Source organism: Hylobates moloch, unplaced genomic scaffold (genome assembly GCF_009828535.3).
Source record: "Hylobates moloch isolate HMO894 unplaced genomic scaffold, HMol_V3 SCAFFOLD_2, whole genome shotgun sequence".
Taxonomy (NCBI): Eukaryota; Metazoa; Chordata; class Mammalia; order Primates; family Hylobatidae; genus Hylobates; species Hylobates moloch.
In genome coordinates, this window is record NW_026652277.1 from 150,108,032 (window position 1) to 150,133,902 (window position 25,871).

The 25,871-nt window shown below is 36.7% G+C and overlaps 1 protein-coding gene across 1 annotated transcript in view; it reads right to left on the bottom strand.

Annotated features, from left to right (window-relative positions):
* Positions 1 to 3,949: 3,949 nt before the first annotated feature.
* STX7 (syntaxin 7) overlaps positions 3,950 to 25,871 on the bottom strand; it is a 52,832-nt gene continuing 30,910 nt past the window's right edge. Inside the window, exons 3-10 of the mRNA XM_032159163.2 lie at positions 19,211 to 19,280; positions 15,875 to 15,968; positions 15,056 to 15,193; positions 14,160 to 14,212; positions 13,543 to 13,639; positions 12,004 to 12,076; positions 7,597 to 7,679; positions 3,950 to 4,143 (exon numbers count right to left, since the gene is read on the bottom strand). Of these exons, the coding sequence (XP_032015054.1) occupies positions 4,051 to 4,143; positions 7,597 to 7,679; positions 12,004 to 12,076; positions 13,543 to 13,639; positions 14,160 to 14,212; positions 15,056 to 15,193; positions 15,875 to 15,968; positions 19,211 to 19,280 (701 nt within the window). The 3' untranslated portion in view covers positions 3,950 to 4,050. The remainder of the gene's footprint in view (positions 4,144 to 7,596; positions 7,680 to 12,003; positions 12,077 to 13,542; positions 13,640 to 14,159; positions 14,213 to 15,055; positions 15,194 to 15,874; positions 15,969 to 19,210; positions 19,281 to 25,871) is intronic.

Below are 25,871 nucleotides of genomic sequence, written 5' to 3' on the forward strand. Positions count from 1 at the left end.
GTACATCTAAGTGTTTGTTTCACAATTATGCTAGACTGTCAACTCACTTCTCTTTCTAGAATGTCCTCTGCAGTGCAGGTAGACCAGAAACCACACTTCCCACAAACTCCTTCTGTCTCTGATTCTAAGTTGAGAGTTGACCAGTGACGGGCATTTCCATGAGAAAAGGAAAGACCATGTTTCCTCAGAGGCCACTGCAGACAGAAGTGTAGGCAGGCAGAGGACATGAGTTTTACAGCAGTTTCAAAATCTCTTGCAAGGCACTGGCTCTGGAGCTATTAACAGCTGACAGCTGGGGACAGCTCCCTGAGACACACTGTCAGTGCTGCACGCCGACAGCACAGCCTTCTGGGTGTTCTCAAGAGTCACAGCAGTGCCTGGGCCAGCTCCTGAGATCCACCCACTTTGGGGCTGCAGACACCTTCCTCACCCACCCTTTTGATGTCTAATTCCCTATGTTAAAAAACTTTACACTTATAATCCATCAAGTGGTTTGTTTTTCTAACTGAATTGTTAAAATATGTAAAATTCATATTAAAGAAAAAAGTTTCCTACCTATCTTGTGACCTCAGTGAATGAGATGCTGCTTTATCCAATCTACTGACTTTGGAAAATCCAGCTGAAAGGAGGAAAGATAATCGTGCATGTCTGGCAACCAGGTAATTTCTTTCCTATCTCTCATGTCACAGTATTTTGAGGACACAAATTCCTAAATACTCAGAAAAAATGGTTTTATCTTAATTGATTTATAAATTATATTAAGGTAGTTGTTAAACAGAGAATTTTGTCAAAGAATCAGTACATTGTAACACTTTCAGGCTCCCATTGGTTTAAAATTTGATAAGTGTATTTCTTTGCTGACAAGTCAAACTGTTCAAATGTTACAGAGGACTGAAAAGGCCTGGGATTTACGGGTTCATTTTTTGTTTTAACTGAATCATGAAAATACACAACTTTTTTTTTTCCAGGAAAGACAGATGTTATTTACCACCAATTAATTTTTATCATATTTAAATGAACTTGAAAATGTCATTCAACTCAAATCCCTCAATCAACTTACTTCAGCCCATTCTGAAACTTCATATTGTAGCAAACCAGCCATGTGAAAGAAATAAATTCAATTTTGACTTTCAAAAAAAATTAATGCTGAGTAAGTTACCCTTGTGGACCTTAGCTATTAAGGTGGACAATGACTTTATTTTCTTTACATAAGTTTTATATTTTATTATGACATTCATTTTTTCTACATGAAGACACAAATAAAAATTATACCAACTACATAAACTATTTTGTACTTTCCTTGCTAAACCACAGATGTATTTCATGGTAAGAGGGGCCTTTAAAGGCACTTATTTATCATTGTAGGTGTGTCTAAACAATTGATATTCAAAAACACAACATTTTGTGTACAAAATTTTACAATTTTTAACAAAAGCAGTGAAGACACTAAACAACCCAGTGGCGACCTCTTCAAAGTGCAGTGTCCTTGGTCACCGATGCAGATGCTACTGGGGCAGCCAGCGGGGCTCAGAGGGTCCAGCTCCAGACACTGCATCCACGGTTGTCCTAGACTGAGTTGCACTTGTAAAAGAGATGGTCCCACGCCTACTAAAAAAACAAGCTACTCTAGTATCAATATGACATCACTCTTTTATCATCAATCATATTGCAAGACCATAGTATTTAACGACCAATACAACAGCCAAATACTTAATGCCACATTGTCGTTCAATTTACCTGGCTGGTTAATTTCAATCTGTGTTTGAGTATTTCTTTTGAGCACACAAAAACAAATGTATAGTCACTTGATGAGGAAATTCTTCACTTTGACTCAAACGGATTCACCATGCTGTCAGTTATGAAAACAACTCTAATTTTATTCTCCACAGGGCAACCTTCACTTTTCACAGCAATTCTAAAACTGACCTACAGAAAAATTCAAGATTTTTAAAAAAATTTGGCTACCATACTATGTTTCTTATTTAATTTTTTCTAATCAATACTACTCTTACATTCCAAATATTTTGTGGGAAATTTTTCCCTCAAAATTAGTATGTTTCTTAAATGAATTGAAACCACTAAAGTTCCTGTTTAAGCCACTGATAACTGCCCCAGTTAAAAATAATAATAATTTAAAATGATTACACTTCAAATAAAGGTACTAAAGTCATGCCCCCAAATTTGTAAGTGCTTTTGTTGTTATTGGGTACTCACTGTGAAGTGAACAGAAGTAAATGTACTTGACCTGTATGAGAATAAACATTTTATCAAGTACAGCAACAAAACTGAACTGATTGTGAAAGCCATGGGGATGTGACTTTAAAACAGCAGTAAGATGCTGGTTTATCACCAGAAACCTCAGGTGCCTCTGTGCACCTGAAGTATAAAGACCACATTTGAGCAGGCCTGGTGGGCTGGCATGGGCCTCAGAACAGGTGCTGTTTGTGTGAATTATCCTCCCTGCATTGTCCATTCTGTACTAGGGCAGTCTGATTCTGACAACAGGAGTCTCTAAGTTCCAATCACTCACTCACAAAAGAGTTTTCCGTAATCCCTTTTGTGGAAAAAAATGGAGTGTTTCTGACATGCAAAGCAACTTCTACCAGTCTGACAAAGTAGGTAAAATCAGTGACACCCTAAAATAAAAACCTGGAGTGAAGTGGTGCTCCAGAAAGATGCTGAATGGCCACAGTGCGTGTGGTGATGTCTCCATGCGAGGTTTCAGGCAGCACAGCACTAAGTATCAGGTGACCTGTGGTCCCACCACAGCAAAGTCCTCATGAAATAGGCCTAACCAGATACCTTTTAACTCATCTTTATTTTGGTTGCAAAGATGTGGTTTACTTAGCTACTTACTATTTGTTCCCATTTGAAGTCTCAGAGCTTGCCAAGTTAAACATTGCCTTCACTACCAAACTGCTATACAAGAACATTATAAAATACAAACTATAAACTAAGATAATCCTCTTTACAGAATTCAGATTAGTGCATTAAAACAACATTGATTTAAAAAAGGGAAGTGAGATAACTGGCAAACCTCCAATTGCTTTTCTAATGAAGGATGACACAAAATGGCACGCAAGGTAAACACTAAATTTTAAGTGTCAGGTGCTCAAAAACAGTTAATTGTGGGAAAGTTACTTTCCAAAAGTAATTTTGACCTAAAAATAGTAGCCATTATTCTATAAGACATAAGGGAAGGTAAATAATGGCCCACAAAACCAGATGATATGGTTAAGATAACTAGTTTAGTGGAATAACAAACTGGGATCTTTAGAATCCAAACACAACAGGTATTGGTATTGGTTGTTCATACTCTTCTTCCAAATTATGTTAAACATTTATAGTAACTACACTTCCCCCAGTAAACATCAGTCTTAAATAGACCATATGTAAAAACAACCTATCCTTAGTAATTTTACTAGGCAATCTACAGCAAAAGCTTAATATATACACAGAAGGAGTATCAAATAAACTAGAAAAGTATTCACCGACTTCAGAGTAAAAAAGATCTTAAAAGAAAACCAACAAAAAAAAGGAAAGACACTTTGTGCTGTTGTGAAGCAGAAAAATACAACCCATGAATAGACCTTAATTATTTTACATTATTGAGAATATTTTCCCTGTTGAAGCAAATCAAAATTAAATTTGAGAATTTTAATTGAAGTAACACAAATCTAGGTGTGTCACAGTGACAGGGAGATGCAGACAGAATACACACACCTTTAAATTTACGAATTCTCAAAACTAAGTCAAGCAGGGTAAATAAATTATAAATGAAAGGCATATGCAATGTGGGCAAAAACTTAACAACTATTAAATTGAAGACCATGGGAGCTATGTCAGCAGTGATATTTAGAAAATCTTTCAGTATTAGAAAATATCAGATTTAATCCAAAGGAACCACCCCAACCCCCCCAATAAAAATAACGAAGTATGGGAACCATCCTTTATACAATAGCTTTAAAATAATAATTAAAAAAACATGATTACAGGAATCTTCCTACATAATTTAGACAATGTAGTGCAACAGTGTGCTCCTTTATAACTTTAGCGGTTCAATCCCCATATGATGAGACCAATAATCACGACTCCAATGACAAGGATAAGAATGATGATACATAGGGTTTTTCTGGATTTGCGCTGCAGATGCAAAAACAAACAAACAAAAAAAAAACAAAAAAACATGTTTACAGATTTAGTGGAGTACCTCTACAGCAACTAAAAATAATTTGGTTCATTTCTAGAGTAAAATCAGTAGTAGTATATTGCTCTCAAATTTTTGACTGTGTTTTTTGTTCCTCAAAAATCTCTAACACATATGGCACTATTCTTTCAAAAAAAATTATTGAACTAATGCTACAATTAAGGGAGCAATTTTTCAACTTTCATTGGTAATTTTTCTAAGGGTGTGGCTGAGCTTAAGAAAGAAGACACCATGAAATAAGTTACTGACTTAAACAAGAGACTGAGGTTACTTATGTATAAAAACAAAGAACAGCTTAAGAGCTTAAACATTCTTTACCTTTTATTAAAGTTTTTCTTAAAAATGAGTTCTCTGAAGATATCAGTAAGTACAAATTGGCAACTTTTCTTCACGTATATTTCTTTTTTTTTTTTTTTTTTTTTTTTTATGAGACAGAGTCTTGCTCTGTCGCCCAGGCTGGAGTGCAGTGGCACAATCTCAGCTCACTGCAATCTCTACCTACCAGGTTCAAGAGATTCTCCTGCCTCAGCCTCCCGAGTAGCTGGGATTACAGGTGCATGCCACCACACCCAGCTACTTTTTTTTGGTATTTTTAGTAGAGACGGAGTTTCACCATATTGGCCAGGATGTTCTCAATCTCCTGACCTCATGATCTGCCCACCTTAGCCTCCCACAGTGCTGGGATTACAGGCATGAACCACCGTGCCCAGCCCCTCACACATATTTCTTGTTTCCAAAATACAACGATTTTGGAATGAGTTTCCAAAATACAATGATTTTGGAATGAGTTTCCAAAATCATTCTCATTCTTTAATATTAAATGGGAAACTACATTCAAAGTCTCAACAAACAAATAAAAACCACAGAGCAAACAATCATAATGCTGTCATTGAAAACTGAATGGTTAAGAATTTTGTTTCGTTCTTTATTCCTGGTTCAGCTGTAGATTTCTGTATTTCTTTTTTTTTTTATTATTATACTTTAGGTTTTAGGGTACATGTTCTCACTCATAGGTGGGAATTGAACTATGAGAACTCATGGACACAGGAAGGGGAACATCACACTCCGGGGACTGTTGTGGGGTGGGGGGAGGGGGGAGGGACAGCATTAGGAGATATACCTAATGCTAAATGACGAGTTAATGGGTGCAGCAAAACAACATGGCACCATCCACCATGGATACATATGTAACAAACCTGCACATTGTGCACATGTACCCTAAAACCTAAAGATTTCTGTATTTCTTTAATGGCGTTTGTATCTCACATCAACATGCAGGAATCCTTTTTCTTACAAAGTAGAAAAATTTGTAAATTTGTGTCAAGTAGAAGTACCAAAATATTTATAAAAAGATACATTTCTGAGTTGGAAATTACCCTGAAAACCATAGTTTGAATATTCCACATATTCATCTAATTTTTCCAGTGAATACTCCTTATGTATCAAACACAATTTCTCTAAAATTTCAATATCATGCGTAAATATTTTTCCCAGACTCCACTTGGTTACCACAAACACACGTGTAATGTACCTGTGAGTCATCACGGGTATCCCACAATGGTATATTTGTTGCCTGGGGTACTCCTCCTAGTGTGGGGTAATAAGACCCTGGGGCAATGTGGTGATAAGCGAATTTATCACCTTCCTTATTCTTAGGGTTCACCCAAACATATCAAGGCTTCCAAACAGAACTATCGGAAAGCTGCCTCTTTTCTCAGCACTTGTGCTGCCTGGCCATCTCGTCCCCCTTTGGGAGCTGGGGGAATTAAGCCTGGGGACAGCTTCCAGTCCTGGGGTGTAGCTTGGGACATGTGCTTTTTCCTGTAGGCTTGGCCTTCCACAAGGAAGAGGAAGAGTAAAATTTGGCAGTATATCCACATTCCCCACAAATCCAAAAGCAAAATAAAATACCACATGAACCTAGTCATTGATGGATACTGTGAAGTTTCAGCAGTTATATGCTAACAGCTCCAGAAGACTTCTGGCATTTGCAGATCTGTGTGTGTGTGTGTGTGTGTGTGTTTTCAATTATTCGTGAGGGATACCTAAAGTCCATGACACAGTGATATAGTCATATTAATTCCACTCAGCTGCATATCTGAATGACATGGACAAAGATAATAAACAGGAGTGACTGTCAGTGAATACAATCGGTTATAACTCAGCAATCTCGATAGCTTCATTATTATTTACTTATCACTGAATATGCAGTAATTTGTCCAGCAAAAGATGGACTGTGAAATGAAAGGAAACTTCTAAGGTTAATGAGAAAAACAAAAAGCAACTGAAAATGTCTGAGAAGGTGACAATATCTTAGATATTTTATAAGAAGTTAACAGCAGCTGGGCATGGTGGCTCCCAACTGTAATCTTAGCACTTTGGGAGACTGACATGGGTGGATCGCTTGAGCCCAGGAGTTCCAGACCAGCCTGGGCAACACAGCAAAACTCTATCTCTACAAAAAATACAAAAATTAGCCAGGCGTGGGGGTACACACTATTCGGGAGGCTGAGGCAGGAGGATGTCTTCAGCCCAGGAGGCACAGGTTGCAATGAGGCGAGATGACACCACTGCACTCCAGCCTGGACATCAGAGCCAGACTCTGTGTCAAAAAAAAAGTTAATAAGGTCAAGAAAATGATAACTATGAACGACAGCAACAACAGAATGGAGTTTAAAAAAGGAAATCAAATGCTACATGGTATTTAGGGGTTTCCAAAGAGCCTGGCCTTATCCAATTTGAATATCAAAGGTCTGCATATTGTATGATGTATTAATAGTTGATAGTTCTAATATTTGTATAGTACTTGACACATAATTTGTATTTGACACATGCATGTGGACTCCCTATATTAACCCGACTCAAGAAATAAATTCATTCCTGGTGAAGGGTCTGCTGAATGTGGACAGAATATATAATGAACAGTGACACTCCAAGCTAATATGATTTCCACAAGACCTGAAGCAATCTCTCTAGGACAAGGAAATTTGCCTCTCTAGTCCAGAGTGTCACTGACAAAAAGAAAGAAAAAGTAAAAGGGAGCAGCAAGAAATGGGAAGGAGGGGCCTATCACAAAAAGGTTTCTGGGTAGAAATGTCACAATGACATCAGAGATTCCCAGCCATCAGAAAAGCCTAGAATTGTCTCTGCGGCCCAAACACTAAACTTTCTCTCCCTGTGGGCCAACAATTCTGGTTCAACCCTGAGAAGAACACAGGCTAAAACCAGTTCTAAACTGACTGGTATTATTTAAACAGACTTCTCTTCCATGGGATTTCAAATTTTAACATCTTCAGCCACGTTAAACCTAATCTCTCCCTGCTTCCCCAACAGAAAAACACACACACACGAAAAGGATGTTATAAGAAAACTGATCACAGTTAAATTACCTGATAATCTGCTGCCCTTGACAGCTGCTGATTTGCTTGCTGAACGTGCACCTCTGCATTTTCCACATTGGCTTCTATGCTATCTGTAAAATAAAACACACACACACACAAATGTGTTAAACATGTATTGATGCTCCAGTAACATATCACTAAATTTCATTCAAGGTAAGATTAAATATGATCATTATTCAAAGGTTAATAGTAGTATATCGTAAAGTTGAATTTTTTTTAAGCTGGCTGTAAGAATTATAGTATACACCTATACTATCTCTTTCAGGTGATCCAAACAACACAAGAGCATTTGTAGAACAGAACCTTGATCATCTTCATTACAGAGCAACTCCGGCTGTACCTGGCAACCCCTGAAAAGTATTGTCACCCTGACATTATCAAATCAGTGTCAGCACAAGAGATGTCTCAGTGTCAAACTTCACAGCTTGGTCTATGTCAAGACCAATGCATAAGAGATCAACTCTCTTCTTTCTACTGCTGAAGATTTTGTTAATCATGATAAAAACTGGTACCTTGACTTTTCAAAGAATATTATGTCCTCAGAGGGAAACAAACAAACAGAAAAATCCAAATGCTAAAACTTGATCCCTTAATCATTAGGTTAGTCATTAATGTTTCTCAATTTCTTTTCCCTCTATGTCTTTGTAAATGGAATGTATTTTAAGTTACTGGAGCATAAAACCTACGCTCTACTTAGTTTGTGTTCTATAATGGCCAACTCAGTAGCAAGCACGTGACAATGTTTATTTAAGGTAAATACAAAGTGCTGAAAGCCATTTACTCTGTGGTCATCAACATACTTCTGTGCTAAAATCTAGCCCGCACCGAGGGCCCATGAAGCCTTCTCAATTGGTGGCAGTTTTTCTTCCCACCCTCCAGGGCCTGGAGGTGGAACCGGTAACATTTTGAAGCATGAGACCCTTGTCTCTTCCTCCCTACCAACTCTCAGCTTTAAAGCTCATGCTGTCAAACTCAGCCAACTCCCCCTGTTGCAGACATCTATAAATCGCATGGCCTTTTCTTCTCATTCCTTGAATATTTTAGCCTCTGACTCACTGATGCTCTCTCCAGTACTTCTCTTATACATACTGGTGACTTCAAGATCCAACTGCTGACCCTTCTCACACCCTGGCCTCACAGTTCACTGACCATACTTTTTCCAAAGACGAACACCTTTCCTCACCCACCCATTTCCATGGTCACATCCCAAACCCTGCCATTCCAATAACTGCAGTTGTTCCATAATCTCAATTTCAAGGGTCTCACTCTCTGTTCACCACCTTCTATCTCTAGAGCTCACTCCTTCGAATTCCCTGGCTCCAACAATTTTCAACTTTTATTGATCCTACCACTTTTTCACTGTCTCTCACATATGGCACGTCCTCACTTCCCTCCTCACCCTAGCCTTAGAGTCCTTGGACAATCACTTAGCCTCAGCTTACACTCATCCTTAGCCCCCTTGCCCCTCCACTTTAGTCATATGACAAAACCCCAACCAGTACCCATGCAGCTGATTATGGATGTAAAAAGGATTAACCGTGTTTCACTCTAAAGTCATGACTGCCAAGCAGGTCTACTTCATTACTCTGACTTCTGAAAGACTACGTCATACTTTCTCTTCTTTCCTCAAGCTTCTCAGGCCTCCTCCGGCATTCTCATTCTCAGCCCATGACCTTGATTTCCAGCTCCTTGAAGCAACAGGAACCATCAGAGGACATTTCCACACGTTTTTATAACCCTATCTACATGCAGTATCTGTGTGCCCTGACAACTTTCTTGTTGACAGGAAGAACTATCATACCCCGAGCAAGAGCCAACTTGTCCATTTGTGCACTTTATCACATTTCCTATCATTTAACTCAAAAACCTCAGTCCAGCAAAATTCCTCTCTCTCTTACTTATCATCAATATTTCTTTCCCTGGTAGATCACCTCCATCAATCCCATAGCTGCCATCTTAAAAACAAGCAAACCAAAAACCTCTCATTTATTCCACATTCATTTTTGCAGCTATGACTGCATTCTCTGTTTCACTTTCCCTCTTTACTCCTTGAAAGAGTCATCTATACTTGGTATCCACCACTGTTCTCCTCCCATTCTCTCTTGAGCCTACTTTTATCATGCTTTCACCCACACTATTTCACCAACACAGCTCTTATTGAGGTCACCTATGCCCTACACATTGTTAAATCCAGTAGTCAAATCTTAATCCTCATTTTACTTGACCTAACAGCAGCATTTCAAACAGCTGACCATCCATTGTTCTTGAAGCACTTTTTTTCACTTCCCTTCTAGGATGATACATTCATTTGGATTTCCTCCACATCACTGGCTATTCTTTAGTCTTTTTTGTTTGTTCTTCTTCAACTGTATGGGCTCTATATCAGAGGTTAAGAAGCTTTTTCTGCAAAGAGCCAGAAAATGAATAAGCTTTGTGGGTTGTATGATCTCTGTTACAAGTATTCAACTATGCCTTCACTGTGCAAAAGCAACCATAAACAATACAAATGAATACATGTAGTTTGAAGACACTATTCTAAACATTCAGAGGATCCAGGGCTAAGTCCTCAGACCCCTTCTATTCTCTATCCAGACTTAATCCCTGGATTATCTCACCCAATCTTGTGGTGTTAAATACTATGTGTACACAGATAACTCCTAAATTTAGATCCCCCACCCAGACTTCTCCCCTGAACTCCATGTTCACTTTAGCAATGTCTAGAAAACCTTCACTTGGTGTAAAGGGGCACCTCAAACTTAACATATTCAAAAATGATTGATTTCTATCCATCTAAGCCTGCTCCACTTACAGATTTCCCCATCTCAGAAAACAGTAACTCCATCATCATAGTGGGCGCCAAGCTAAAACCTTAGCATCACCCTTAAATTAACTCTTTCTTTCACAGTCATACCCAGTCAGTCAGTAAATCTTTTTGGCTCTCCATTTAAAAAATATCTGAAATCCATTAACTTCTCACCATCCCTGATCCAAGTTCCATCCTGATCCAAGCCAACAAGATTGAGCATCTGGATGACTGCAATAGCTTTTAGGTGGCCTCCTTGCTTTCGGTCTTCTTCCAGCAGCCAAATGAGTCTTTTGAAACCGAAGCAGGGTTATAGCACTCCTCTGCTCAAATCCTCCTTGGTTTCTCATTCATTTGTAAAAACTGAAGTCTTCCTATATGATGTCATCCCCTGCCCTTGGACATGATCTCCATCTCCTTCTTGCTCATTAAAAATGTCAGGTATGCTTCTGCCTCAAGACCTTTGTACTCGCTGTTCTCTCTGCCTGGAACACTTCCTCTTACTTGCTCCCTTCAATCTACCAAGGCTTCACTAAAATGTCACCTATCAGTAAGGTCATACCTGACTACCCTGTGTCAAGCAGCAACAATTTCCACCCCTAGCAGTCCCATCTCTCTACCCTGGCCTTATTTTCTCCATAGCACTTATCACCATTTACTTGCTTTTCTCGCCTTTTTAAAAAATCATCCTTCCTCCCATTATAAGATCAATTGAGATAGGGTATTTTATCTATTATTTAATTTCAGCTGAATCTCCAATGCCTAGATTTGTGTCTGGACATAGTAGCCACTCAACATATTTTGGATGATGAATAAATTGGTTTTTGAAATTTTACCCTGTGATCTACTGGGGATACAGAGGAGGGTAAAAATGGATAAAAAATAGTTACATTGAAGTAAAGGTGCAAACATTTCAGTTGGACCAAATTCAGAAAATATACTAAAAGTATCTTTAGACATACCAATAGATAGCTCCAGATTTCAAGATGGTCAGGATCCTGATGAATGCTAACAACTACACCCTAATTGAAATGCTATTACATTCAATACTTAAGGGATTCTTAGCAACTTTAAAAAAGAAAATCACTTATAAAAAGAATTCCTAACTTCTATGTAATACTACTAAATTCATCTACCAAAAAGCTATTAAAATGAATGATTAGGCAAATGGCTACCTATTCCCTAATACCTAAAAGACAAGAGGTCACGCACAGTTACATATACCACAAGTTTCCCCAAAAGTGCTTAGCATGATGACAATTAAATTGGAGTAAGACTAAAACCGGAGGCCCTGGAAATAAACTGGAATAATGTTTCATGGTGCCTTCCATGGTCTTGGCAGCAATAGGCCCTGACTAAATTTAGGCTTCTGAAATAAATGAAGCTGGTTATTTCAAACAGCACGAGTCAAAAATGAGATCTGCTTTAGATAATGCCAAGGCTGATGCTTACTGTGTTTTATAGACCATGCTTTTGGTTCCAGGGAAACCAAAAAAGGGACAGAAAGTGGTTACTCTTCTGTGAGAAAGTTACAGCAGGTAAAGTGCATGTAGCTTGCTCTCACCTCCAAAATCTAAGTCAGCAGGTCTTACCTATTACATCTCCTTGTTCATGAATCATCATTCCCAAATCTTTAAATATTTCATTAATATCCATAATATCAGCCTAAGAGAAAAGGCATATATTATTATAATCAGAAATTCAGTCCCCATTCCACAAAAGAGGAAAAATTTTAAAAACCCAAACCACTACTCACGCATGGGTGGGCATGCATCTATAATACATAAATACAATACATAAACTTTGGAAATATCAGGAAAATATTTGACAATAATTAAGAAGAATTTGAACAACAGCCATCAGTTCTCTAAAATAAGTTTGTGGCATTAAAAATACCAAGTGAGTGAGGCAGGATGGAAATGAAGGATAATAGAGAAGAGCCATGGATTGCTGAGTTCATTTTATACAATCTGATAGTTTTGGTATCAAAAGCAGTATCTACTTACAAGGGTACAAAATATTCTTAGCACATATTTCTAGTAAAAATTTACACATCACTTTGACAACTTAAAATAATAAAACATTAGGTGTAAATTTAAAGTTTCACATTAATAATTTGAACATGCAATGGATTAGTGAAATATCACTACTGAATAAAGAAGTTATAAACTTAGTGATTAAAGAAAATATAAATTTACTTTTCTTCAATCACACAATTAACTACTTCATAAGGTTTTTATAAGGACTAAATGAGATAATTAACATAAAGAATTCATCCCACAGTGCCTGGCACATGGAAGGTCTTCAATAAATTATAGCCATTGTTAGCTATTGTTAGCCTTCTTTCTAGGAACTAAGTAGGTTCCATAAGAACTATGACTTAATAAATCCTTTAGATCTCTTTGATGTCATAAACATAGTAAAGAGAAATAAAATTCTTTGAAGGCCTTATAAAAGGTCTTACTCATGCAGGTATGATGTGTATCACGTGCCCTGGGAAGACATCCAGACTCTCGGACAGATATTTATCTCTATACTGGTATTTTCTCAATACTAAGGTGGTCCATAGATGGCTTAATAGAATAGTAATAATTTGTAAAAAGCTGCAGTAGGAGGGAGTATGTTCCTTCATCCTAGCACAAACAGTAAGGACAATATTATATTTTTAAAAAAGGAATTATTCTAACTCATACATTACAAATGCTACCAAACTGATACATTAATTTTCTTTCTCTGGGCCAGACATGGTGGCTCACACCTATAATCCTAGTACTTTAGGAAGCCAAGACAGGCAGATCACTTGAGACCAGGAGTTTCAGAACAGCCTGGCCAACATGGTGAAACCCCGTCTCTGCTAAAAGTACAAAAAATTAGCCGGGTGCGGTGGCATGTGCCTGTAATCCCAGCTACTCGGCAAGCTGAGGCACAAGAATCGCTTGAACCTGGGAGGCGGAGGTTGCAGTGAGCCGAGATCGCACCACTGCACTCCAGCCTGGGTGACAGAGGGAGACTGTCTCAAAAAGAAAACAAAATTTTTCTGTCTCGTGCCTTCTCCCAGCATTACCTAAGCATCTTGAGAACAAACTCACTAAGAACAGAGCAGCAGCCCAAGTCTACAATGTAAGCCTTACTTCAAGTTGCCTGATAGAAGATTCTCTCTCATGAATAAGGCGGAGGTCATCCTCTGTAATTTCTTCATCCTGCGCCTGCACTTGAGGTTGAGTTTGGCTGACAGAAAAAAATGAACGTGGGAAAAAACAAAGATTGGTATTGAAAACAATGGGACCTATTTAAGATATATTCATTAAATAGGATATTTTATTCTCCAAAGTCACAGAATTACTCAAAAGAATTCTAAGAATATAACAGGTATGTTAATAAAATTTTATTCATTTTTCATTTCACTTATATCATTTTATCTAATGTGAGTTTAGAGTTATTACTTAATTATTGGAAGCTGTATTTGTCAGCTGGGTATTTCTTCTTAGCTGATTTAAACCTCATATAAGGGAATGTCTATATCAATAATTAAGTCCATAAACATTTATTTGGAAAATTTTATATATTTTATAATAAATACTTTATAATTACTTAAAATTTTTTTCAAATTTACTCTGCTTTCAGCATATAAACAACTTAGCATATTTATGATATAACATATTGAAAGCTTTAATTCTGTTCCAGGGACCTTAATGTATAAATTTTGAAAAATTACCTTTTGATTTGTAAAATGTTTTGTATTTCTTACCTTTCCCAGGATACAAGATTCCTTTCTTTTGAGCTGTCCTCAGGAAAACTGCCCTGAATAATTTAGTAACAGGATGGAATGAGAAGGGGCAAAAAAAAGCAAAAATGAGAAAAAATAAACAACAGTCATATTTTCCCTTATAATAATCTAAACTGATTTATGTACATGTCTGTGTGTGTGTGTGTATGTGTGTGCGTGTGTGTGCAGAGAGAGACAGAAAGAAGTTCTTGTTCTAATTTTTCCGGTCAACTGCTTCAAGTAATAATATAATGATAAGTAATTTTATATTCTAAGTAGACAAGAAAGGAATTCACTAAATATTCTCAAGGGTCAAATAAATATTATTTAGTTAAAGCTTAATGTAGTCTTGGAATCCATATGTTAAAAATAACTCGTGGTAGTTTGTAAGGGAATTTAAAATTAGATTAATTCAAAATTCTATTGTAAAGCTTCCTTTCATTTATTTTCTCCAGGCTCATGTTGATTCTCAATATTCATACAACATACTTGCGCCATTCATCTCCATCATCTTGGTGTAATCCAGGAGGAAAGTGCTTTCTATACTAGCATGTACACAAGCAGAAAGCCTCAGTACCAAGATGATGTGAGAATACTACTCAGGATTTGATCCCTAATCTTTTGACAAAATATGTCTCTATATTTTTATATACTCTGTAATCTTCTGTACAATGACACAGAAAAAATAACCACAGTAATACATAATTATCATCCTTTTCTAAAAATGGAGCAGAAAAGCACAAAAATAAACATTCAAGAGCTGATTTCAAAGATATTCACAGATCTTTATGACTTAAAAAATTATGCTACTATAGACTTCTATGGGACCCTCAGCAAGTAACCATGTTCATTTCTAGAATGTCTTTTAAAATACTTACAGACACTCTGGAACTGGCTCGTACTCGAGCAACGAACTCTTTCTCTCGCTCAGCAGCCTGCCTCTGGACCTTCTGGAAGTTTGTCAGTGATGTTGTGAACTCTGCCACTAAGCGATCCTTCTGTATTTTCCTTTGACGCTAGAGGAAAGAGAAGAAAAAGCCAACTAGAATCTGGCTGTGAAGTTCAACAGAATTTGCAGTAGTTGGCTCTTTATTTAACCCTGAAGTTTTCACTTACTCCCCAATTACAGGGCCTTACGGATTAACTCTCAATAACATTCTGATAGTTTGTCAAATACTGTGCATATTTAACTTGAGGCAAAAGACCTATTATGCTGGATTTCTCCCCTCAAGTTTTCATGCTGCTAAAAACTAGCTCGTTATTTTGAGGCTATTTTAAAGTAATTCTTTTTCAGGCAAATAAAGTCTTATACTTTTAGCTAAGTAATAACTTCCATTAAATAAGCAGGGAAATAAATACATGCCCCCAGGACACCTCACATCTTGAATGAGCCTGCATGTTCCACACAGTCAGCCCCGGAAGGCCAGGAAATAATTACTCAGGAAGCATTTTCTGAGAACTTACTTAATTATGGGTCAGGGCAAATGCATGGAAATAATTTTTGCTTTATTGAACCACAGGATACTACCTGAGCAATTAAATATAGTTTTGTGTTCTGTGAACTAATCTCAAACAGAATTATTTTTTATTTCCTTTCTAGCATAATTTCCTTTCTAGCGTAACAGTTCAAAGATCCTACAATGCATTTGGTTTTCTTCACATTCAATACAACAACAATGTGTCTTAAAGCTTGATACCTGTTCACTGGGGGTGGTGGGCAGAGATCCAAACTCTTTAATGTACTTATCTGTTTCTTTGGCAAGCTGGTTAGTATACTGCTGCTTCTGTTGCCTAAAGTGAGAAAACACGCATTACAGCCAAAGGACTAATATACTTCCTTAAGCTACAACTCTGCCTTTTGAATCAACACTGACAAAACAGTTCTACAAAAATTGCCTTTTCATAAACTGGTTCTCAACTTTCTCTATCAAAAAAAAATTTCATATCCTATTCTTTGATAAATATTGAGCAAATATTACATGTCAGGTTCTTCACTCACACAGGGTAGGTGAGCTTAGAGAAATCAATTCAACGGCCATTTAGAAACACAGATGACTCCAATCAGAGGGAACTTGAAGGAGAGACTGTTAGATGTCTGATCCTTTATGTTTGAGATACTGGGGATGTGGAAGCCCTTTATCTGCATCTCACACCTGGAAGGCCAGGTGAGCAAGAAAAGATTTGTTACCTTAGACTTTGCCCAGTTCCCAGATCTAGTTATATCTGGCCTCTCTTACTTCTCTATGTGAACATGTATACGCTATAGATACTTAAAAAAAAAAAGGGAGGGGGAGGGGCCAGGCACGCTGGCTCACACCTGTCATCCCAATACTTTGAGAGGCCGAAGCAGGCAGATCACTTGAGGCCAGGAATTTGAGACCTGCCTGGCCAACATGGCGAAACCCCATCTCTACCAAAAATAACAAAAATTAGGTAGGTGTGGTGGTGCATGCCTGTGATCCCAGCTACTTGGGAGGCTGAGGCAGGAGAATCACTTGAACATGGGAGGTGGAGGATGCAATGAGCTGAGATTGCACCACTGCACTCCAGCCTGAGCAACAGAGGAAAACTCTTGTCTCAAAAAATAAAAATAAAAATAAAAAGGAAAGAGGCAATAGTGGTACAAATTTACTATTATTTAAGTTTACGCTGGAAAAAATAATGGCATTTCCTTGTAAAGGGAAAGAACACAATAAATAAAAGAAATAAATTATAGTCATCCCACAGTATCTGCAGGAGATTGGTTCCAGGACCCCTGTGGATACCAAAATCCACTGATGCTCAAGTCCCTGATATAAAAAGGTACAGCATTTGCATATAATCTATGCATATCCTCCCATATCTTTAAATCATCTCGATTATTTATAATACCCAATACAATAATGTAAATGCTACGTAAATAGTTGCTATATTTTATAGTTTTTTTTTATTATTATTGTATTGTTATTTTTTTCTTGAATATTTTTGACCTGCAGTTGGTTGAATCTGGGGATATATAATCTACGGATACACAGTGCTGATTACATATCCATATTTTATCTAGCTAGCTTATAAATTGAAAAGATTTCCAATTTAAAAACATGACACTAAAAAAAAGCTCATATTAATTGTGATGTTTTACAAATTACAACATCAGTACCTCTTATATATTTCATCTCATTTTAAATATGGTCTGGTCACACTTAGGGTCCTTTAAAATAATGAGATATTGTATAAGAATATGCTTAAGAATAGGGATCTGTATTTGACTGACAAAGGGTAATTAAAATCTATTTCTATCTCTATTTACCAAATACCCTATCTTTAATGCATTTTTGTAAATCTTTGGAAATCATAATATAGTCAAAGTTTTAAAAAGAAGACCTGAGGCCGGACATGGTGGCTCATGCCTGTAATCACAGCACTCTGGGAGGCTGAGGTGGGTGAATTGTCTGAACCCAGAATTGAAGACCAGTCCAGGCAACATGGCAAAACACCATCTCTACAAAAAATACAAAAATTAGCCAGGCATGGTGGATGTGCCTGTATTCCCAGCTACACAAGAGGCTGAGGTGGGAGAATCGATTGAGCCTAGGAGGTCCAGGCTGCAGTGAACCATGATCATGTCACTGCACTCCAGCCTGGGTGACAGCATGAGATCCTGTCTCAAAAAAAAAAAAAAAAAAAAAAAAAATCCTTAGTGACTACAGATATATATTCAGAATCTTCACTATTAACTCTATCAAAATATTAGAACTATTATGAATTATGTACTTCTATTCCATTTTACTTTAGTTTAATGAATTGTGGTTTATTACTTAGATTTGGAGCATTTTTACCATTCTGACACTTACCCACTGTGGAAAAATAAAATATAAATTAGGGATAATTGTAAGTTCTTCAAATTGTACTTCCTAAAAATATGAATTCTTATTACCTATATTTTAATATTGTCCTCTTTGCAATTTTCCCTCTATAGTTAATGTTGTTTAGAAGTATCCCTTACTAGATATATGTGACTTGAAATTTACAGCTGTAATGGTACTGAAATAAAATTTAAGAGTTAAGTTCTAAATGACATTGGGCAACTCATTAAACCTATAAGAGACATGAACAAAATGGAAACAATTCTTTTGGTCTATTTCTCTTACTCCAATTCTGTAAGGTTTAAATAAGAAAATATGTAAAAATACTCTGTAAAATCCATAACATACCACAGAAGAAATATTATTGCTATGACTGCTGGTCTTCTAACAGCATATTAATTTACTGGAATATGTACTATATAATTCATTGTAACTTTTTTTAAAAACGGAAGCTAATGCTCTCTGAAATTCAATGATGTAGGTATAAACTTGTGGGAAGACAGCTCACTAACTGGATCTGTATTGGATCTAAACCAAATAAAACTCTGGTGACTGCAGGGATTGTTAGCTATGGAAAGTAAATCACATAAATTGAGATACTAGAGTATAATTTTTCAACAGCTGTCAAAAACAACCTACCTAAAAACTATACGAAATGCAACTAAAGAAATTCTGTTTTGATAGGGTAAGCCTATCAAAGATTTTTTTTTTTTTTTTTTTTTTTTTTTTTTTTTTTTTTTTTTTTTTGAGACAGAGTCTTGCTCAGTCACCCAGGCTGGAGTGCAGTAGTGTGATCTCGGCTCACTGCAACCTCCGCCTCCCTGGTTCAAGAGATTCTCCTGCCTCAGCCTCCTGAGTAGCTGGGACTACAGAAGCCCACCACCACGCCTGGCTAATTTTTATATTTTTAGTAGAGACGGGGTTTCACCATACGGGCCAGGGTGGTCTCAAACTCCTGAACTTGTGATCCGCCCACCTCAGCCTGCCAGATCTTTAAAATAAAAACAACTGCCTATTCCAGACAGGGAAAAATCTACACAAAAGCTTGCTACAAATAAAGTAGCAGAAAAACTCCATTGTTTTTCCATTTTTTCCTCCAATAAACATAATACTACATAATATAAAAGCAACAGAATAATAGCAATAGAGTTTTTTCTTTCTCTTTTATTTATTTAACTAGATACTTACAGCTGCTGCCTCAATTCAGGTGAATCTTGAGGTGTTCCAAGTTGATTCAGAGTTCTTTGTATTTCCACAGCTATTATAATAGAAAATTCATGTATTAATTGTCACAAAAGTTAAGGCAACAGAAACAATGAGTTAAAAATTAATATGTACAAGTAATTGGGCAGTTGAAAAGAGAAAAACAAAGATGAAAATAGAAAATATTAACTGGGAAAAAGAATAACTAAACAGTTTACTTAAATCTAATTAGTAACAAAAATGAATTAATTTTCAAGATGAAATTGTGTGGGAATGTTAACTTGTGAAAATGCACTTATGACCCCAAAATACTGTCTTCTTCCTTATCCTATCAGGATATTAAGTAAATACAATGGCACACAGACTTTAACACTACTAGCATAAAAATTGTAGGAAAATAAGTAACAATTACATATTTCATTAGAATATAATGTAAATAAGTTATAGTTAATAAATGAGAAAGGAATAATAGAATTAGAAAAAATCATTTTTCAATTATCCATGTAATAACTGATTTCAGCAAGATCATCAAAAAATGCTAAAATCACAGGACATTCACACAACTTAAATTACCACCACACAGATGATATTAATTATAAAAGATATAACTTTATCATATATAAATCTGTTGACTGAAAACAAATGACCAAATTTAGCAGTGAGAATGGAAAAAACTGACATTATGAACCTTGTGACATGCTGCACTGAGAAAGTCACAATGTGATCTATGGATTTTTCTTGCCAAAATATTTAACATGAATCTAATCACAAAAAGAAATTAGACCAGTCTACATTGTGGGACAATCTACAAGATAACTTGCCTGGGCATTTAAAGATGTCAATGTCACAAAAGGGAAAAAAAAAGTTGACAAAGACAGGGGTGCTTTCTAAATTAAATAATTAAAATACCCAAAAGACACTGTATGATTTTTGACTGGATTCTGAATCAGGAAAAAGCAAACACTATAAAAAAAATCGTAGGGACAATTGGAGAAATTTGAATACAGAAAGTAAAAAACACATTACACAAAAGTTGAAAAATGCCCACAACTGGTAAATCCAGGTGAAAAGTTCATCGTACTATATACTTTTATATATATTTTGTGAGGTTTAGAATACTTAAAGATTTTAAAATAAAAAGTCCAGGGCTTAAAAGTCATGTTAAACTCACAATCTGGAAGTCTATGACTATTGCAATTTTTTTTAAAAAAGGCTCTACACAAAAGGAGAGGACCTATAGTTTTATGTATGTGGGGACATAAATAAAATGTCAACTAGAAATAAGCTGAAAATCCAAAGAACTCTTAACAATCTAGCCCCCCCATTCTTTTTATTTAAATGAGTGGTTTACTTATATAGCTTAAATGCTTTAAAAATATTCATTATTTACATGCTCAAGGGAAGGATAAAGTATTACAAAATGCAGGATAAGTTTTGGTCACTGGGAATGATGTAATAAATACTGCTTTTAAGTCAAAGCTGAAAAACAGAAAGACTAGAGAGGAATCAAAGCATATAGCAACTGTTAGCATTTGGCTAATTTAATAGGAATTTATTTTTGCTTTTTGGGGGTTGATTTTTCCTTTCATAAGACAAACAAATTTTGTTTGTTGTGTTTAACTTATGGCTGCTTGTAATTAGCCATATATTCCCTCTCAACCTCAACAGATTTCCTTGAACTGCCTTATAGGGGCTTTATTTTCTTAAGCGTATTGAAAATACAAACTGTAGTATGGGCATCGATAGACTATTGGCAGGTATTTATCTCAACTCCAAAGAGTTATTGTTCTTTAGGAAAAAATCATAGCAAGTGAGAAAAAATAAATTATTTAATAAATGACACCAGGAAAACTGACGAACCATTTGGGCGGGGGAGAAAGAACCCTACCTCCCAGCATATAGCAAAATACATTTTTAATAAACCATTAATTTAAATAGTAAAATTGAAAATATTAAACTGCTCTAAGAAATGTAAATGTTTTTATTATATGATCTTATACATGATCTTGGAGTAAGAGATATAAAATATTAGCTAAGCATGACACAAAACTAAAATCCACAGAGAAAAACACTGACAAATTTGACTACATAAAAGAACTTTGTTAAATGTTATATAAAAAATGTGTACATATATCACAAGTATATATGTAAGTGTGTGTTTATATACACACGGGAGACAGTAACTGCAGGATATGATGAGGAAAGAGGTTAAACTACAATGGCAGTTATTTTTGGTAACAGAAAAACAGCCCAATAAAAAATGGACAAAGGTTATAATCTTGCAATTTACAAAAGGCAAATGTGTATATAACAAAATTTCAACTTCACTGATAATTAAACTTTTACATTTCTGATTGGTAAAAATTATGAAAAGCAGTTGAGCATATAATTACAATCAAAGGCCTTAAAAACAAAAGGTAAAGACTACATAATATATAAGAAAGGGGGAGCAATAGTCAATAACTAGAAATAATTTAGAAAATGTCAGACAATCCAGTAGAAAAATGGGCCAAGACACGTGTATACCTATGTAACAAACCTGCACGTTCTGCACATGTATCCCAGAACTTAAAGTATAATAAAAAAAAAAAGAAAAATGGGCCAAGAATAGGAACTTTAATATTCATGAATAAACTGAATAGCAAAAAAGGACTGAAATGCATATCAATCTTGCAAAGTACAAACAAGTACACTACATGAATGCTATATAAAATTAGTCAGCCAATTAAAGAATTGAGTAGAAATGGATTCTGACAGGCCCGGTGGGAGCCTAGTTCCACCATGTGGTAATTTCCGGTTTCTGAACAGATACACTCAGCAACCCCCAGTTCTCACTCATACTCCCTGAGTAAGGGCTCTTATGGAAGGAAGAAATCATTGGAAGCCCCTGGGGACCCACTCTAATAAAACAATAAAACCAATGGCATTATCTGTTCCCTGGGAATTACTCAGAAATGCCACCACAAAGGACAGAAAGAGCAGGGAGTGGACATGCCTCTCATTCCCATTTAACCAGCCTATCTGGAGGATGCAGAAGGCTAATGCTCATGATAACTAGCAAAAGCTTATTCAGGTGGTGACTCCAGCTGCAATGTTCCTCAAAATGTGATGGATTTACTACAACAGAGCATCACAATCTCTAGCAACTTGTATATACCTGCTGATACGGCAAATACTTTTTGCTCTATCCTAAAAGACAGAGAACATGAGGAAGGATTTGCTATCAGTGGGATGGGACATCAGTGAGCCTTCACAGGCTTATCTCACGGTTATGTACACTCTCTCTCTTTGTACTACAATTTCGTTGTCAAGGATACGGATCATCTCCTCCTACAGGACACTACATTAGTCCAATACACTGGTTACGTCTGCTTTTAGGACCAGAAAAGCAGGAGACAACATGTACTCTTAGATGCCTGCAAAGCATAAGTAACCCAGCAGGTAGAAAACAAATCCATGAAAATACAGGGCAGTGTTTCCTCAGTGAAAAATCTTGGTAAATTAATCTGTAGATAACGGGCATACTTCTGCAAAGTGCTTTTCTTTGTAGCCTCATGTACAAATGAGAAACAGACTTTTTATGCTGCTTCCACCCTTTACTGAATGACCCAAAGGTTACCAGCTTTAGCTTCAACTCCCAAAAAGAAAAGACCATCCAGCGAGTTCAAGTGGTGCTATAAGCAGATTTACAACTTGGCTTTAATGACCCAGCTGATCCAATGATACACCAAGCCTGTGTAATTTCAGGGCACCAAAGAAAACTAGTAGCAAATCCCAACAGGAAAAACATAGGGGTCCCTTAGAATGCTGGAGCAAAACCTTCCTTTTGAGGACTCGTTCTGGCCTTGCTACTGAGCCCTGGATAGAGTAAACAATGGTACGAGGTAACCAAGTGACTCTAGCTGTTCACCATGAATTATATCTTGTTGGTACGGCCTTTCTACATTTTGCTCTACGTATGTCAGTCAGCCTATCCCTCACCCCAACTCCTGAAGTACTTGTTCAGTGAAATAATAAACTAGCAAAGGTTGTCAGAACAAAAGCTACATATAGACTCAACAATATAGATTTCCCCTTACTCAGACTGACATGACCATGGGTATTGCCATACACCAATTTGCAGCAATAGCAATCTCATGTTATACTCTATTAAATTATTTTTGTTTGATTTTTTGTATTAATTTTTTCATTCATCCTTTGGACTTCCCAGATTCACATCCATACGTTCTACAGAGATGATTTTACCCATTTTATTTTCTATGGCTAATTATCTTTGCAAACACTTTCAATAACGTCCTAATTTAAAAATAAAAAGCAAACTAGTGATGTGCCGTTGTTGAGGGTTGACCCAACTAGCTGCTCCTTCCGTCTTGGAGGAGGCAGAATTTTATATTCACTTCAATGGTATTACTCTGGGTTCTGTTATGCATCCTCTAAGCACCCACTGTGCCCCCTGTGGCCCGTCCCCACTCCCCCCACCCCATGCTTCTACCAGACTCCTAATCCACCTATTAGTCACAATCAAGGTGTTCCACCCCCACACCCCCGACCCCATCCTTCTACCAGACTCCTAATCCACCTATTAGTCACAATCAAGGTGTTCCACACACCGATGCTTCTGATCAAGAAATTACAGAGAAAAAAAATTAACAGTGTTCCAAGGACAATGGGATTCACTACTCTGCCATGTATTCTGTTATCTAGAAGCTGTTGGACTTCTAGAATGTTTACGGCCTACTGAGACTCAATCCTGGCACCACCTGGGAGACAAGCATCTTGGGAAACTGAAGTGCTGTCCTGTAGGATCTTTATGGTCTCAAAGAACCACCACTCCAGGGTGCTGTTTCACCTACAGCCAGAAAGAAACTTGGATTTGGGAAGTAACAGGTCGAAGTAAAGTGCAGTATTTCACAATTATACCTAATTATCCATTTGTACAATTTTTTCCATCTCTCAAGGTGACTTAGAGACAATATCCAAGTGAGGATAACAATCACGTTTTCAAGACTACAACTGGTCATTTAGGGCCAAGGTCGTACGTTGATTGAGGTAATTATTAAGCGCAAGTTGGGGTATGCTCATACACAAGTAAAAGGGAGATGAACTGGAGGGGACCTGATAATACTGGCATCTTCAATCATAAAAGTGAGTACCACATAGCCTGTGAGTTGGAGCAACAAGGACCCAGGGCTGAAAATCTGGGTTATCCCAAACAGCTGAGGTGCTGAAAGAAGGCAAGAAGAAAGTGGACTGGTTATTATTACAGGAAAATAGTAATACAAACTGCAGCCTATGATCAGCTGTAGAGTGGTAACTTAGCATCTGCCAGTATTCTTTTTCTTGCTCTGCAATGTATATGTTTAGATATATTAACTGTTTGTCTCCTTCCCTATTTCCTCCACTGTTATATATAGAATGTACCATTTGTGGTTACACTGAGACACTGTTCCACAGGCTAAGGAATACTGCTGTTCAGTTTTGCTGAAAGAGCGGAGCTCACAGGAAATCACCCCCTAAATTTGGCATTGGCTACAGGAACTGAATAGACCTCAGTTTTATCCCTTCTGTGGAAATGGGAAAGGAGTTTTTGTTGTATGAGGGATAGCAGCAGTACGTCACGCAGGAGCTTTTGTTTTTAAGCTTAGGTATAAAAAAGGAAGTGTGTTCACTGTAGAAAACAAAAGGGATAAATTACAGTGAAATTTATTTTGGGCCACCTAATACCCAAAACTACTATTACATTGGGATCTTTTTGGTTATAATATTATGACCACTGAGAAGTAGCACCACAGAGCCAATCTTTGGAGGGGGAAAAAAACTGGTTGCTAAAGCAACAACACTGTTTTAAGATTCTTTGAACATTGCTTACCTTCATTATAATACAGATGATTAATAATGAAAGTATTAGTCGCTATCACTAACAATCTAGTTATAATCAAAAGCTACATTTACTCTGTGCTTTTGGTTTTGTAGATTTAGGTTTTATAGATCCTGAAATTTCTTAAAAATCAAAGGCTCTGGCTAACAACCTCCTTGTCACTCTGAAACAATTTTTTAAGATAATACAATGTCTCATAAAATGAAGCCTCTCAGAAAACAACCATTATATTACTGCCTAATAGAATGCATTTAACTCATGAGAGCTTCCATGAATAGAAATGGAAGACAAGGCCCCCTACACTTATGCAGCATACAACCTAGAAAAGGACAAAAAAAAAAAAGTACAAACACCATATAAACGAGGGAGCAGCAGCAACAAATGCTATACCAATGTTTCAAACAATGACCTATAACATGTGTGTTCTATTGGAGGACAATCCAAAAAGCTGTAATGAAGGTGGCATTTGTAGTGGTTTGAAGGGTAAGAAACAGGACATTTCAGTTTGGAGATTCAAACCTCTAATATCATACTCAGACATACGCTGAAATGATCCAAATACCTATTAGTCACCCGAACTAGAAGGCAAACTTCTTGAAGGCAAGGACTAAGTTTTATTCATTTTGGTATTTCCAGAATTTATCATATTGTTGACCCTCAATGAATAGTTTTATGAGTGAATCATAAAAAGAATACTGGAAAGATCAAAACTTCCGTAAGAATATATATTTCTAAAACATAAAGCATAAATAAATGGAGAGTTAAGAA